The 14,563-nt window shown below is 45.2% G+C and overlaps 1 protein-coding gene across 1 annotated transcript in view; it reads right to left on the bottom strand.

The window, feature by feature from the left end:
• CIBAR1 (CBY1 interacting BAR domain containing 1) overlaps positions 1-14,563 on the bottom strand; it is a 422,832-nt gene that overhangs the window by 97,947 nt on the left and 310,322 nt on the right. The window contains exon 8 of the mRNA XM_078687046.1: positions 6,339-6,461. Coding sequence (XP_078543172.1) covers positions 6,339-6,461 — 123 coding nt within the window. The remainder of the gene's footprint in view (positions 1-6,338; positions 6,462-14,563) is intronic.

A 14,563-nucleotide genomic window follows, 5' to 3' on the forward strand; every position in this document is an offset into this window, starting at 1 on the left:
ATTCAGCTGCGCCATACCATGTTTTCAAATGCCTGGGTGTCCTGGACCTCTAATGCTCCATCTTTTTTGTGCTAGTTTTAGGACTGCCCATTCTAGCTTTAACATTCTTTTATCATCAAACTGCTTTCTAGGAAGATCTAGTAGGACAAATCTCTATTTGTCTAGGTATTTAAGTACTGCCCTTTAAAAGACTATTACTTCAGGTGAAACTGAATGGGTGTGGCCAGTGGGTGGATCACCGTATAGCCCTCTTGGACCTGGTACAATTTTCCTTTGAATTAATCTTGAGTTGTATCTTCTGAAGCAGCTGGCTATTTCAATTGTACTTTTTAGGTAGTTGAGTCGGTAAAAATGATAATCCTTTTAAGAGTAGCTGTGTTTGTATTGGGGAGAAAGGTTATTTTGATAAGTAGTGCCTTAGCCTACTCTGGTTTTCCATCATTCATACGATAGTGTAAGAAATGGGGGTCTTTAGTTGGCAGAGGTAAGTACCTTTGTCCAAATAGGAACCGTTGCTTCTATTCAGGTTATGGGAATACAAACCTAAAATAACCCCTGCTCACTCCCTTGGTAGCTTGGCACGAAGCAGACAGGCTTATCTCAAAGGCAGTGTGTAAAGCATTTGTGAACACATACCTTAATACAGTGAAAACACTACAAATGGACACCACACCGGTTTTGAAAGATAAGTAATCTTTATCTAAACCAAACTAGACTAAGCCGACAAAAAAAACACAATACAGTAATAAAAATATGACTTTCAAATGGTAGAAATAGTTCAGTTCAAAGCAAATTGCAGATGCAACACTTTTTACACAAAAAGAATGCGCCGCGCACACAAACAAAAAGCGCAGCAGAGAAGGTGATGCGTTGGTTCCTTACACTTCTGGGAGGTGAGGAGTTGGTTCCTTCCTCCGGGGGAGGTGATTAGTCGGGTCCTTACTGCTGCGCAGGGGAGGTGATGCATAAGTTCCTTACCGGAGAGGAGGTGATGCATTGGTTTCTTACTGCATGGGGAGGAGAGGAGTCTGTTTCTTACTGCGTCCCCCAACGATGCGACAGACCTGGCAATGATTCTGGACGATGCATGGGTCTTGCAGCTGCACAGCAGGGCTTGCATCTGAATCGGTGATCTCGGACTTTGGAAATCGCTGCACTCGATGCGGCAATTTCTTGAGCCACGGGCAGGCGCTGCGACGATTTGTTCGGTGATGCGTCAGAAAGAGGTGCGGATGCGTCACTCTTCTTGTTGCGTTGGTTTTCCAGCTCCCAACAGCCAGAACGACCTCCAGAGGCCCATAATAGCGACAGGGACCTCTTTGCAAGTCAGAACTCCCAACAAGGAAGGAAGTTCAGAGGAGCTGAGGGTATAGTCATTGTGTCCCTGAGACTTCAGAACAGGAGGCACGCTCGTCTTCAAGCCCTTGGAGATCTTCCTCAAGCAGGGGACACAGCAAACAGCAAAGTCATTTTTACCTTTCCTTGGCAGAAAGTAGCCACCCCATGCCAACCCCAGACAGCAAACAGCACAAGAGAAGTATTCCTCCTCAGTTTCTTCAGCTCTTCTCTTTGGCAAAGGTTTCTCTTCATTTCCCAGAACTGATATTTGAAGTCTTTTCTATCCCTGAGACTTCCAACAGGAGGAAAGCTTTACTTCAAGCCCTTGGAGAAAACTAACAGCCGGATGATGAAAGCACAGTCCAATCCTTTCCCTGCCCAAGACAGAAGTAACCACTGCAGGCTAACCCCAACAGCACACAGCACAGGGGCAGTACTCCTCCTCCAGCTTTCCCAGTCCACCTTCCTGGCAGGTTCCTTAGTTCAGCTGTGATCTAAAAGTATGGGGTCTGGGCCCCTCTTTCTATACAGGAAATATCTTTGTTCTCTCCGGGCCCTGGGGTCTAAGCCCAGTCCAAACCAGTCCTGGGTGGCACTTTTCAAGTGCACAACAACCTCCATTGTCAGTGTGAGCCCTGGCTCCAGACACACCACAGCGAGGCAGGGCATCACTGTGGAAGGCAGGCACAGCCCTATTCATGTGCAGGTGCTACTCCTCCCCCCACTCCGAATGCAGACCAGGTCTATTCAGCCTAGCGCTGACTCATCTAGACTCTCTGTAGCCACTGCACAACCCCAGCTCCTGTCACTCCAAAGCCAGACAGTCAATACACATCCTAGCAGAGGCACACTGGATGACTAAGCAAGAAAATACCTACTTTCTAAAAGTGTTTTTTTCAAACACAGAATGTAAAAATCACCACCACTAAACGATGCATTTTAACATTGAGTTCAGGCATACTAAACTTTTTTTCCTATCTGTTTCCATGGGGCAGTTATGCTTATAAGATGTTTTAAGCAAAATCCCCAATTCTATCCAATGGGAACAGATAGCTTTATAATAGTGAAAAACGAAATTGGCAGTATTTCACTATCAGGGCATGCCACACACATCAGGGCAAGTCCTACCTTTCACATACACTGCACCATGCCCAAAGGGTTACCTTGGGCCTACCTAAGAAAATGGAATGTTAAGGCCTGGCAAGTGGGTGCACTTGCCAGGTCGACATCGCAGATCTAGACTGCACACGGGCTATGCAATGGCAGGCCTGAGTTACATTTCCAGGCTGTTTATGTGGATGCCACAATCAGTGCTGCAGGCCCCCTAGCAGCATTTGATTTCCAGGTCTTGGACACACACAGTGCACTGTACTAGGGACTGACTAGAAAATCAAATCAGCCAATTATGGAAACACCAATCCATACATACAACTTACAGGTAGAGCATAGGCACTTTAGCACTGATCAGCAGTGCTAAGGTGCCCAGAGTCCTAAAACCAACAAAAACAGGTCAGAACCAACAGGCCACAAAGCAAATAATCTGGGGGTAAACTCGCTGTAAAAGCCAGGTCTAACAGTTAGTCTTTGGGTTGTTGACGTTTACCCCTTCTCAATCCTCTTCCTAAAAAGGTGTTCCCTTTTTCGTTGATCAGTAGTACTTCTGAAGGGGGTTTGTCCTGCACTCAGATCAGATAATTAACTTTCAGAGGTTACAAATCTTTTTTGCTCCCCATTTGGGACTGTTGCAGTACCCAGTGTGTTTCTGGATTATAATAATCATTTTGATTATCTAAATACCTTGAATCCAATGTAAACGTTGCTATGTTTTGTGAAGTAGTTTAGTTCTTCTGTATCTGTAAATTAATTGTAAAATTCCAAAACTACTTCTGTATTTGTTCTAAAAGGACATTTTTTATCTGATATGGTGAAGCTGTGCTTTTTATTTCACCCTTTCCTCAATCTCAATTGAGAGTTCCAATCCTGTCCTTGCAGCCCTTGGTTCCTATGCTGCTATATTCTGACTTATGCTTCCAATCTCCTACAGAAATCACAGGAAAGTTTACTGTAGTTCTAACGGTATAATGTTTGTCCAAACATTGAAATAGTTTTTTCCCTTGCACAACTGTTTATTTATGTTTCTTTTTCAGCCTAACTAGTTTATCCGGCTCTGTTAGTCTGTTGATATTTGACATAATTGATCTCATGTTTAGCACAGGCAGATATATATATGTATTTCTTGGAATAGCCAAGTGTTTTTGTTTAGAGATGTGCGAACTGGCACATTTATGGGGTTTTAGTTAAGCCTGGGTGGAGTTTGCGGAGCGAAGTGGCAAACAAACTCCGCCGCCCTACGCGTAGCTCAGCAAGTGGCAGAGTTCCGTAGTAAAAAAACGTTTGCAGTGATTGCACAGTGCGGATGCTTGTCCACACTGTGCAATCATCGCGAACAGCACCTTGCACAGCGCAAGTGGTCCCTTCTTTCCCTTTTCTTCCACTCGAGTAGATTTTTACTCCTGCAGCAGCTTTCTCAACGCGAACTAACAGTTTCTCATCGCGAGCGGTCACGAGCATATGCGATCACTTGCAATGAAAAACCTGACCACCCCGCGTTGGGAAATCTCGCCGGGATGTTTATTTTCCACGCTCACACTCACCAACTTGATGTTGACAATTGTGAACGAGTAAAAATCTCGCCGGGAGGTTGATTTTCCTCGCTCGCGGTCGCCAACTTGACGTTGACTATCGCGAGCAAGGAAAAAAAATGTGCTCTGTTTTCGGAACTCCGCGTAACGCGGAATGTGGGAAACTCCGCAAAGTCCACGAGCGGAGCGTAGTTAACCACCCAGGGTTAGTTTTAGTAAAGGTGAAGCGTGGGAAGGGCGTGCTAATCAGTCAGCCATCTTAGGGCCACATTAAGATGTCTCCATAATCTTCTCCAGTAACTCCACCATATGGAGTAACCAAAACCTGACGCCTCTGTAACTATGGATGGGCAGAGTTATCAGGGATTACAAGTGGGACTCAGAGTCCCCCTTAGAAATGAGGAATTGTTGGGGATTGGGGAGCTGCCAAACTGATATTCATGCCTGGAAATCAACCAAGAAAATACAACATAGCAAAACTGTGACAAAGAAGATCCCTTTAAATGTGAAAAAAAGGTTTGGAAGCTTTTAGACAGATGAAGGGGTTTAGTGAATTGAATCTTATTATGATATTTAAGTTGGGTGATGTTTGGTATCCCACAGGCATAAAATAATTTTACCAAATCTGTGCTGATTTTGCACTTGTGGAGTCTGAGGCCTTTTGAAATCAAACATGTTTTTCATATATATTTCCCTACATATGTCTAAATATCTGACATTTTCCATTAGAAACTAGGGTACAGTCTGAGCCCTTACACAAGAAAGTTGTTTATCCGATTTACAGAACTCTAGAGAGCACAGCAACACATCCATATACAATGTACCAACTAAAGGTGAAATGGGGGTGTGAGTTGAGCCCACTAGAAGCCCTAGATTGAAAACAAATGTGTATCAGGAAGGAGGTGATACAATCGGACTTTCAGCTTGCACAGGCAAACATTCTACACAAAATTGATCATGCAGGATGCACTGGTGAAGCTTGGGAAAATGCACATTGACATATGCCTGAGAAAGTGTGGCCAGGTTGCCACCTTCCCACATATTCTGAAAATGTACCAAAGGCCTAAGGATCTGGAGCAAGGTGGGGAATCTACAAGCTGCTATATTGGAAACCCCTATCTTTCTGACCCTTAAAATAATGATATTACATTTTCAGGATGAAAGGATCGTACCAAAATTACTTGTTATTTGATTTCATTTGCTGGAATGTGGGGGAGCCTGAAGACAGAAGCAATTCATTCTGGTGCCTGAACAAGAACTGGTGTATGGTCATGGAAAGAAATGTAAGCAGCAGCTGTATGTGTCCCAAAACGTTAAAAAAAGGGTGGGGCAATGATTGGTTACTATGAACTTAATTAACACAAAAGTGTGACTGCATGAATAGAGTGATTTCAAGTTCATTGAAAATTGGGCATTTTACGATTCAATATGTGAGACTTGAAAAGATTACCAATTATCTTCACACAAGATGAGATAGAGAGAAGAGGTGCAATACATTTTGGGAAGGCCACTTTGAAACATGCTCCTCCTCCCATCATACATTGACTGTCTCTTTACCTTGGACACCATACAGTGCTCAGCCCTACGCTATACAAATAGCACACACATATACAGGTGAAAACAATTTCATATATTGCTATGTGTTGTTAGTGAACAGATGGCATGGTATGTTGGAAAGCTTACCTAATGGCACCATAATAGGTTAAACAGCAAAAAAGAGAATAGAGACTTGTGGATGTACACCCCCACCCCTACCAGAAAAAGGATGAAAGAGAGAGTTTGATGTTCTTATTTACAAGGACGGGTTATATAAACATGGGAAGAAACATCAGAGAACTGTCCCATTCAACCCCATACACCCCAAGTGTCGGAATAATTGTGTCTATTCTGCTTATAGGTCATGGAAAATGAGATGTCTATGATGTGTTATGCAGCATCTACTATTTAATGGACTGTATTATCTGTGCTGCACACAGGTCTAAAGTCTGTAAGTTGTTTTGCAGATTATCAAGTATGGCATAATGTTTGTTCCTGGCAAGAATTTTTCACTTGTTGGTAACTGTGAAATTGAGAGTACAACAACCATATTTGTACAGGGCAATGAATTGCGAGAAGATGAGAGGGTGTCAGTCCTGTGTATGTTGTTTATAGAGTGCTCTTTAACTTGATTTTATTGCACTTATTTACTTAATCAAATCACAGTATTTAAACATTCTATTGTGCCATTGAAATCAACATACATTTTAGCGCTCTCTCTCTATCACGCTCGCGCTCTCTCTCTATTACGCTCTCACTCTCTCTGTCGCTCTAGATAGATAGATATAGATAGATAGATAAGACTGAAATGTTACAGCTTACCTGCAGTGGCATTTCCAAACGCTTTGCTGTTGCACAGGTACTATCAAACGATAATCTTGAATTGGCACGAACTACATCTAAGCGAGATTGGTATTCTGGTTGGCGGAGAGAGCTTCTGAAGACCTGTTGAATTGTACAACTAAAGCTGTAACACAACTAGGCAACATTTGCATCAAGTATGTTATTAGTTATTTGATCAGTTTTATCTCATGTCTCTTAAGCTCACACTTGTAGTCCATGAGTGAGTCTGTAATAGACTTAACAAGACTTTAAATGGATCTTTCCCCTATTCTTTTCCATCATATCCATTTAGAATAGAGAGCAATCTGAAGTGGTCATTTTAAAAGGGCTCAGGTAAGTGGTGATGGTAATGTTGAGAGAGGAGATTGTAGTCGAAAGTGAGTGGGCACACCTGAGAAAGAGCTGCACAAAAATGATGTGAGAACATATGGGCAGTATAATGAGAATACGTTGTCCATGTATAAGCAGTTATAAAGTGTACAGGTGCACAGTAATGTATCAAACAAAAAAGAGAGTGTCATGCGCAAAAGAGGTATGTGTATGAACACTGAGGCAAAGACTGTGAAGAGGAATCCCTTCTAAGAACACACTGGAGATCTGCAGTGTCTGCCACCTGACGACACACACTATCATAATCTATGGTAGTTCTCCCACACATCTTTTAACCATGTCGAACTGACCAGTGAATAATTTTTTTTTCTGTTTGGTACAGTTTAGACATTTTTAAATCACTTTTTCACATCACTGTCACAACAACCAGCTCCGCAGTAATCTGGCGTTGTAGCACACCAGGGAGGCATTCGACTTCTCCTGGTGGGCCCGATGATGAAGCATGTCACCAACCAGGTTGGTGAGAGGGGGCTTCCTATCAATCCCTAAGAGATCTCCAGTGTGTTCTTAGAAGGGATTCCTCTTCACAGTCTTTGCCTCAGTGTTCATACACATACCTCTTTTGCGCATGACACTCTCTTTTTTGTTTGATACATTTAACCCAGGGGGACCGAGAGTGTCTCTAGCCCTCTCTCTCATATTGTTTTCAAGCAGGTGCACAGTAACTCAACAGTCCTCAAGTCAGGTAAAAGAGTACTCAAAGCCCTTTGGTGTCTCCCCACATTACTGCTGGTCTCTCTGTGCAGCGCTCACCTTTCCCCCCTCCCTCTATAAGCCGCAGTAAAGCATATGGTTGGGTTTGAATTCCCATCCACTGAATGGAATAGGAAGGATCCTTTATGCTAGGAAGGATCCTTTATGCTAGCTGGATCTGTGTAAACAATCTATAGTCAGGTATCAGGAGGTCAGCCTGTGAACACTGTGGCCAAAGACATGGAAAAAGGCTGCGTATTTCATATAAAAAGCAGACTGCTTCCCATCTGTAGAATCCTGTGTACTTTTCTACAGGACAGGCAAGTGATAAAAGAAAAAAATTACTTCCCTGTACGAACCATTCTGCAACGTTAAGATCTTTCATATATTAACATGCTTGAATCATTCCTGTTGTTGAGCTGGGAATCCCATTGTAAAAACAGGACAGCAGTGCAATGTTAAACATAGCCTGGAAGGCTTTAAGCATGACTCTGGCAGTTCCCTCACTGTGTTGGAAAATACCCAAACTTCAGCCAATCAGGTGAAAGCACAGTTAACACTACTCTCCTGCAGATGCTTCAATACCACAGATTTTCTAATGCGTGTGAGAGGATTGTATTTGGTAGCCGAGCCTGTTACAAAGAGGGCAGTGGACTGCATGAGAATTTATGAAAACTTCCAATGCTGGAGAGCTATAGTTACAAGTAAGTTTCCATTTTTTTCTCTAGAGTTGACTCTTTTATACAATCATGTTTGGAACTCCGGTTCAACAGTGCGAGGTGGAGACGTGTAGGGTGGCTGCAGGAGACCAGGGGTTCGGGGGGACTGCTAGCTTGTGAGCGGGCCTCAGAGCATGACCGGGACTGGGACCCAGTGTGAAGTCTCCCTCTACACCTGGTTGGCCTGGCCGAAATGCTGAAATGCCATCCAATACAACAGGTGACGGCGGTGGCAGTAAGCGGGGGCACAGCGTTTGATGCAAAATGCACTAAACTATCCCTTCCCTCCTGCGGACAGGCCACAGGGACTCGGCGATCGGTAGGCTGGGGGACACAGACGGATCACCTGTAATCGCCCCCCTGGACAGCAGAAGGAACAGGCGACCAACTGGAAGAGTGAGCCCATGGGCCCCTGCTGAGATGGCCCGGCTAGTTCTGGGTGAAGCTTGCAGGGAGCCTGAAGGTTCCTGCTCACCATACCCGAGAACCCACCAGATACTAACAGTGGCAGACCAAGTGAACCCTCCACCGAGGCTGGAGAGGCCCACCCTTTAACACGTGGCATTAACGGCAACAACAGCCTAACAGCAGCCAACACCAATCATACGCAAGGCTTGGATGAGCCTGGATGAGCGGCCAGGTGACAAAGAGTCCAAAAAGGAGGGTGGAATCGAGATTGGCGCCTTACAGCACAAAGGAAAGGGAGGGCTCCACTCAACACATTAACAGATTAACTCACTTAAACAACGACGCCTGGACCTTTTTACTGGCCACGGGGCGCCAACCATCAGACAAACTATCAGAACTGCTAAAACAATTAAGCCCCACTGATTCGGACTGGGAAGCTTCCCAACTACCTCAGCCCAGGTAGACGCCGCACCACTAGTGCAATTGTCGCAATGTCAAAAAAGGGGATGCAGCAAACAGCAGGTAGGGTGAAACCGAAAATAAAATCAGAACCGGTCTCCACACCTGCACATGCAAATGGGTACAATAGAAGCCCAGTCAAACTGACTAAGGAGTACAACTTGCAGAGTTGCCCATGGATACCGATCATTCGGGCGGCGGAAGCGAACGAAGTAGGTTGCGGGCGGGGAGCCGTTACTTTCAATGAAACAGTAGCGTGAAGAATACCCCCACCGCTAGCCCATGACGATAGCACTATTAACCAGTGTTGTTGTGGCCCCTGGAAATTCTAGGAGTGCCAACACGGGTATCACCGTGGGTTGTTGTTTTTAAATGTTGTTATATTTTTCACACAATATATCCGCACGGACAGGACACGCCTTAGCGAGCGTGGACCACCGGGGATATTCACTTTCTGGTCCTGAAGAAAGCTGCATAAAATTGTAAAGACAGCTGAGACATGTCGACCTTCACCTTTGGAGATACAAGGGGTCAACAAAATAGCCCCTAAGGTATCCAGCACACATTTTTATTGATACTACCTGACCTGTGAATAAAATTATTTTGGGTACAGCTAGTATTTTTTAACCTCACTATTCACTACACACTGAACACACACCAAAAACCCTATTCACAACAACCAGCTCTGCTGTAAATCAGGCGTTGAAGCACACTGGAGGAACATTCGGTTCCTCCAGTGGGAACCCTATGATGAAGCATGTCACCACTAGGGTGAGTGAGGGTTCTTCTTACCAATAAGTTATATTTTTCGCCGTGTGTGTAGCACTTTTTAGGTTCCTTGACAAACGTCTCTTCACTTATGGTTTGAGTTTGGTTGCTTGGTGCAGTAATATGATTACAGCACCTTAGAGTCACTCTTTAGTTGTTGTTGTATGCATGGAAATCGATCCCCAACTCAACAGAGAGTCAAACAAAGAATGGCCAAACAAGCTAGCACAACCAAGATGTCCAGGGCCCAGAGCCTAAGGCCTCTTTAAAGAATAAAACAGATCAAAGCCCACACCCAGGTACAGTCCTCGGCGCACTGGCAGTGGAACTACTTCCCCTAATACGGACACAATCCGCTTCCTGCAGCCAAAAGGAATCCAGCCAACCCTGGGGAAAAAAAAGAAGAATCCACTCTTATATTAACCTGGGGGACTCCAGTGACTCAATTATTGAGCTCTCCTTAACTTCAATAGACCACACAGTCAGTCCTCAAGAAGAGCCCATCTGATAAACCAACAACCACACCGGACATCCCCGGCTACACAAAGACCAGTAGCAAGGGCCCAGCTGCACCAGGATGCAAATGCACGTTAGGACAATGAAGGAACATGCATCATTTAAGACTCTCCTTTTGAGCCTGAACTAAGCTACTCTTTACAGAGGTCACCATCACTTTTGCCACTTGAGCTCTCATACACACAGGACAACTTGCTAACATAAGTCAATTCCTCCTTGATGGCAGCAATAAACACCCTTACATGGCAATTAGAAAAACTTGAAATGAAGATGGAAACCCTCCAAATAATGACACTTACCATGGCCGGCATAGCCAGAAAAGTCTGCAAGCTTACCGAGGCCAGCAACAATGCGACCCCCACACTGGACTGCCTGTGTCCAGAGATAGTAGACAAACTGGCCTCCCTTCCGACAGTACTTACCCCTATTGGTGGAGGATTCGAAACTTACTAACAAAAAACACCCAGGCACTCACATCCCTGACCCAGCTATGAAAAATGGAACAAGGGCGATCACCGAATCAAGCCAGGTACTAGACTTCCCTAACAGTTAAAACTCCCCACAAGTGACATTAAAAAGAGCCCCAACACAACTTTCCGCATCCACTGCCACACCCACTAACCAAACGGTGGAGTCCGAAGAAAACGTCTGGGGGGCACTGGGACAGGGGCTACCCCCCATACTGCTCCACAACTGACTTGGAGAAAAATAAACATCTTAAGAAAGAAACAACGGGAGCATGTTAAACAGTAGTCGATAAAAGCAGCACCTACAAAATCACGCCACGCTACAGGCAAAATGGAAGCAGCAAACCAAACAACTTCTACGAGCAACAAAGCCCCCACCACAGCACTCTAACCCAGATTTCACAAGAGCGGATGTCATATAGTTACTCATTGCCTATATACTGTGTTAAGTTAGCAGGAGCTTATTAAATGTTTAAACGCCATTTTACCTTTTGCTGCTTCTGCACACGACACATAATTGTTGTTTTAGCTTTCAGCATAGTAGAGCGTTGTGATTTACACGAGAATAATATGTTATTGCTCTGATATCAGCTTTGCTTGGTAAACTGTGTCTGTACAGTGAGTGCTGAAGCCTTCAAGGATAACTCGACACAGTGTTGTTGTGGGGTCTGATCTTTGCACCTACCTAGACATAACATACATGCAAGCGGCAGCCAAATTCTGGCTTTAGGCACGTTTTATATTGCTCCACACAGAGCACACGGCACACTTGATGGTGCTTCGCATGCAGAGAGCTGGTGGAAGATGATGTGATCCCTTACCACTAGGATCTTGAGGTACGGGGCCGCCCTGCTAAAACCCAAAGAGACCTTCTTAGATATAATATAATATATTAGATGGGGAGGGTGAGAATTAGGTGTTGTTAAACCCTATTCATTTCAGCATTTTAGCACGTTGTAACCTTTTGCATTCTATGGACTAGTAACAATGCTGATAACTTTGCTTCTTATAATATGTTTGCTTGTATTATCTAAGATACTGCGTTTGAGAACACTGCATTAGTAAATAAACATTTCAAATGTGCATGCGTCCTCATTTACTCCTCGTTCTGGTTTGAAATGATTGTAGAACGAAAGAGTGTTCATGTGTTCCACGTGACCTGAGGTATTCTAAGTTCATGTTCTGGTTTGTCTAAACATTGGGAGTTTGTAAGGACCAATGAGACACTGTAGCTAGCTCGGTAAGGGGATTTTGGGTACTAAGGTGAGTTTTGGCACACCCTAATTCACGGAGGTTCCAAGTCTCTATGCACAGTTCTGTAGGAGAACGGAATCCCTGCTACATGGCGCCCAACCGTTGGTGGTCTTATTTCATGACACTTGAGTAGTACATCCTTCAATCCTTAACCCTTTCGCTGTCGTTTCCGGAAAACGGTGGTGTCGGAAAAAACCTACCTATTTGTGAAATAGGTCTTTTCAAGCGTGAATCTTTCTAAACCGTTTCCTTGAATTACTACCCAGTTGTGCTACAAAGTTTACTTTGTCCTTTTACCTTTCTGTGTCGTTATGGAGGACATTCCGCAGCATAGTCGCACTGCGGTGCACAACCATTTGCAGCAATACAATGTCCCCGTGGATGGCATGGCCGTGATAATGGTGGCGAGTGCGGAGGTAGCTTACCCTTACAAAATCTTTTATTCGTGGGTGACATTCCCAGCTGTGGACGGGACTTCAGGTGTGTTCCACACGTACACTCCCACCCCTGTGTCGAACAAATATACACCGTACAGGGCACAGGAGGTACTTATAGATACTTGGCAGCATCGAGTTTGGTTTGGTGGTGCCCTCCCCATTCTTTAACAGCTCCGAGGTTAGGTCCTTTGTCCATTCCAGGCGCAAATTGGCCTGTTTTGGCTGGATTTACTCCTCATCCTCAGCACGGCAATTGTACCGTAGCTGAGCTTCGAAGACTACATGTAGTCTCAATTAGCGTTATTCGAGCGTTGGTACAATACATAACCCGTAATCTTCCGGGTGGGGCCCCGGGTGGTGCGGCGCTTCCTGCGGGACAGGGCGGTATGAAGCTCAGTCCCGTGATGGTCAATGCTGTGATGGGCAAGCGTTCCCAGGAAAAGGATGATTTTCCTTTCTGGCTTGCCGAGAAATTTGACCAGCTGGAAGCTGTATTTCCAAACACGACTCCTGGTAAAAAACACAGGATTCTGACAATTAGTTTACCGAAAGACTTGGCCCCTGAAATCGGTGACTGAGACCTGGGGTAGAACATTTGCGGCGGTCTATGCGAGGTGTTATGGCACTCCGTCTATGACTGTCCTGCCTACGGTCCTGGAGCGTGTTCAGGATGAGCACGGACCTGAGGCTGCGGTTGAATTGGGTATGCGCCTGTGTGGCACCTTTGATGTGGTTTGCGATCTCATTCTTGCTAATGTCATGGTGGATGCGGTGAACTTTCAGGTAGCTAATGCTTTGGGTGCGCTTCCCGATGCAGAGAAACCCCGACAGTTAGCGAGGATTATAGTAGCGGCTTATAAAACCGTGGGTCGCAATAGTAGGGGTCTCAAGCCTTTTTCTACTAAAGAGAAAACGCAACCCCAAGGGCAGAAGTCTGACGCAGACGTTCAGCCCAGGTCCAAAAAAAAAAATTGGCCTAAAAAACAAAAACAGGGAAAGCAACAGCAACAGAAATAGGAGTCTCGTCCTGCGTCTCCATTGCCTGCGCCCCCAGAACGTATTTATGACTTGCGCGATCGTGCGAAGAGTGAATCACCTGATCGATTTCAGGTTTCTGATCAAAGCTCTCCTTGTTCTTTTCAGGAGTCATCGGCCTCGGCGACCAGTGGTGGAGGAGGCGGAAGGGGTCGGGGTGGCCAGCAAGGACGCCTCCAGCCCCGCCCTAAAGACGGTGCAGGAAACCAGAACGGCTCTACACCGAAAAGACCCCAGTTTCAAAAGAAGAAGGTCACCGCTTTGACAGCAAGATATGCCACGGATAGTGAGAACGCGGCTTCGGAATCGGACATGGGCTCTGACCTTGCTGGACAGCGCGGCAGAGGTTACCATAATACGGGAGGCCCTGCGTCCACTACTGAAGGTGACAGCGACTGACCGTTATGTTGTAGTTGAAACAGCTGACACTAGGGTTGCTCCCCCTGACAGACTTTATGAAATTGTCCTGTTAATCGAAGGTGACATACAGCGTACCATAAAAGGGATATTTTGGGAAAATCTTTCGTCTACTTATGACATTTTGTTATCGGAGGCTGACTGGCCCCCACCTTTTGTTCTCGCAGCTCCGCGAGGGGAGGAGATGATCCTCGCCAGTTTCGCGCACACAGTCTCGAAGGAGCATGCGCTGAATTTTGCAGAAGAGTGGGCTAAGGCTCTGTACCATACACACTGTGGTTGGGATAAATTTTCCCCACACCACGAGATTCTTTTGCAGACTCAGCCACAGCCTCAACCTCAATATCCCATTCGACGTGAAGCTAAGGCTTCCGTTGCGGAAATCCTTGAACAATTGGAATATCAAGGAGTGATTGAAACATGTGTGTCACCAATGAATAACCCTCTTTTTACTGTGACCAAGTCAGACGGATCTTATCGTTTGGTATTGGATTACCGGCATTTAAACTCGCATTGCCGTACCTGTGCAGTACAGAATACTCACGGCTCTGCTTTGGTGGATAGTCTTGTGCGTAAGCGGTTCAAGACCACGCTTGACATTTCCAACGGTTTTAATGCCCACCATTTGGATGGTCTGAGTT

This window comes from Lissotriton helveticus, chromosome 4_1 (genome assembly GCF_964261635.1).
Source record: "Lissotriton helveticus chromosome 4_1, aLisHel1.1, whole genome shotgun sequence".
In the NCBI taxonomy this organism is placed as follows: Eukaryota; Metazoa; Chordata; class Amphibia; order Caudata; family Salamandridae; genus Lissotriton; species Lissotriton helveticus.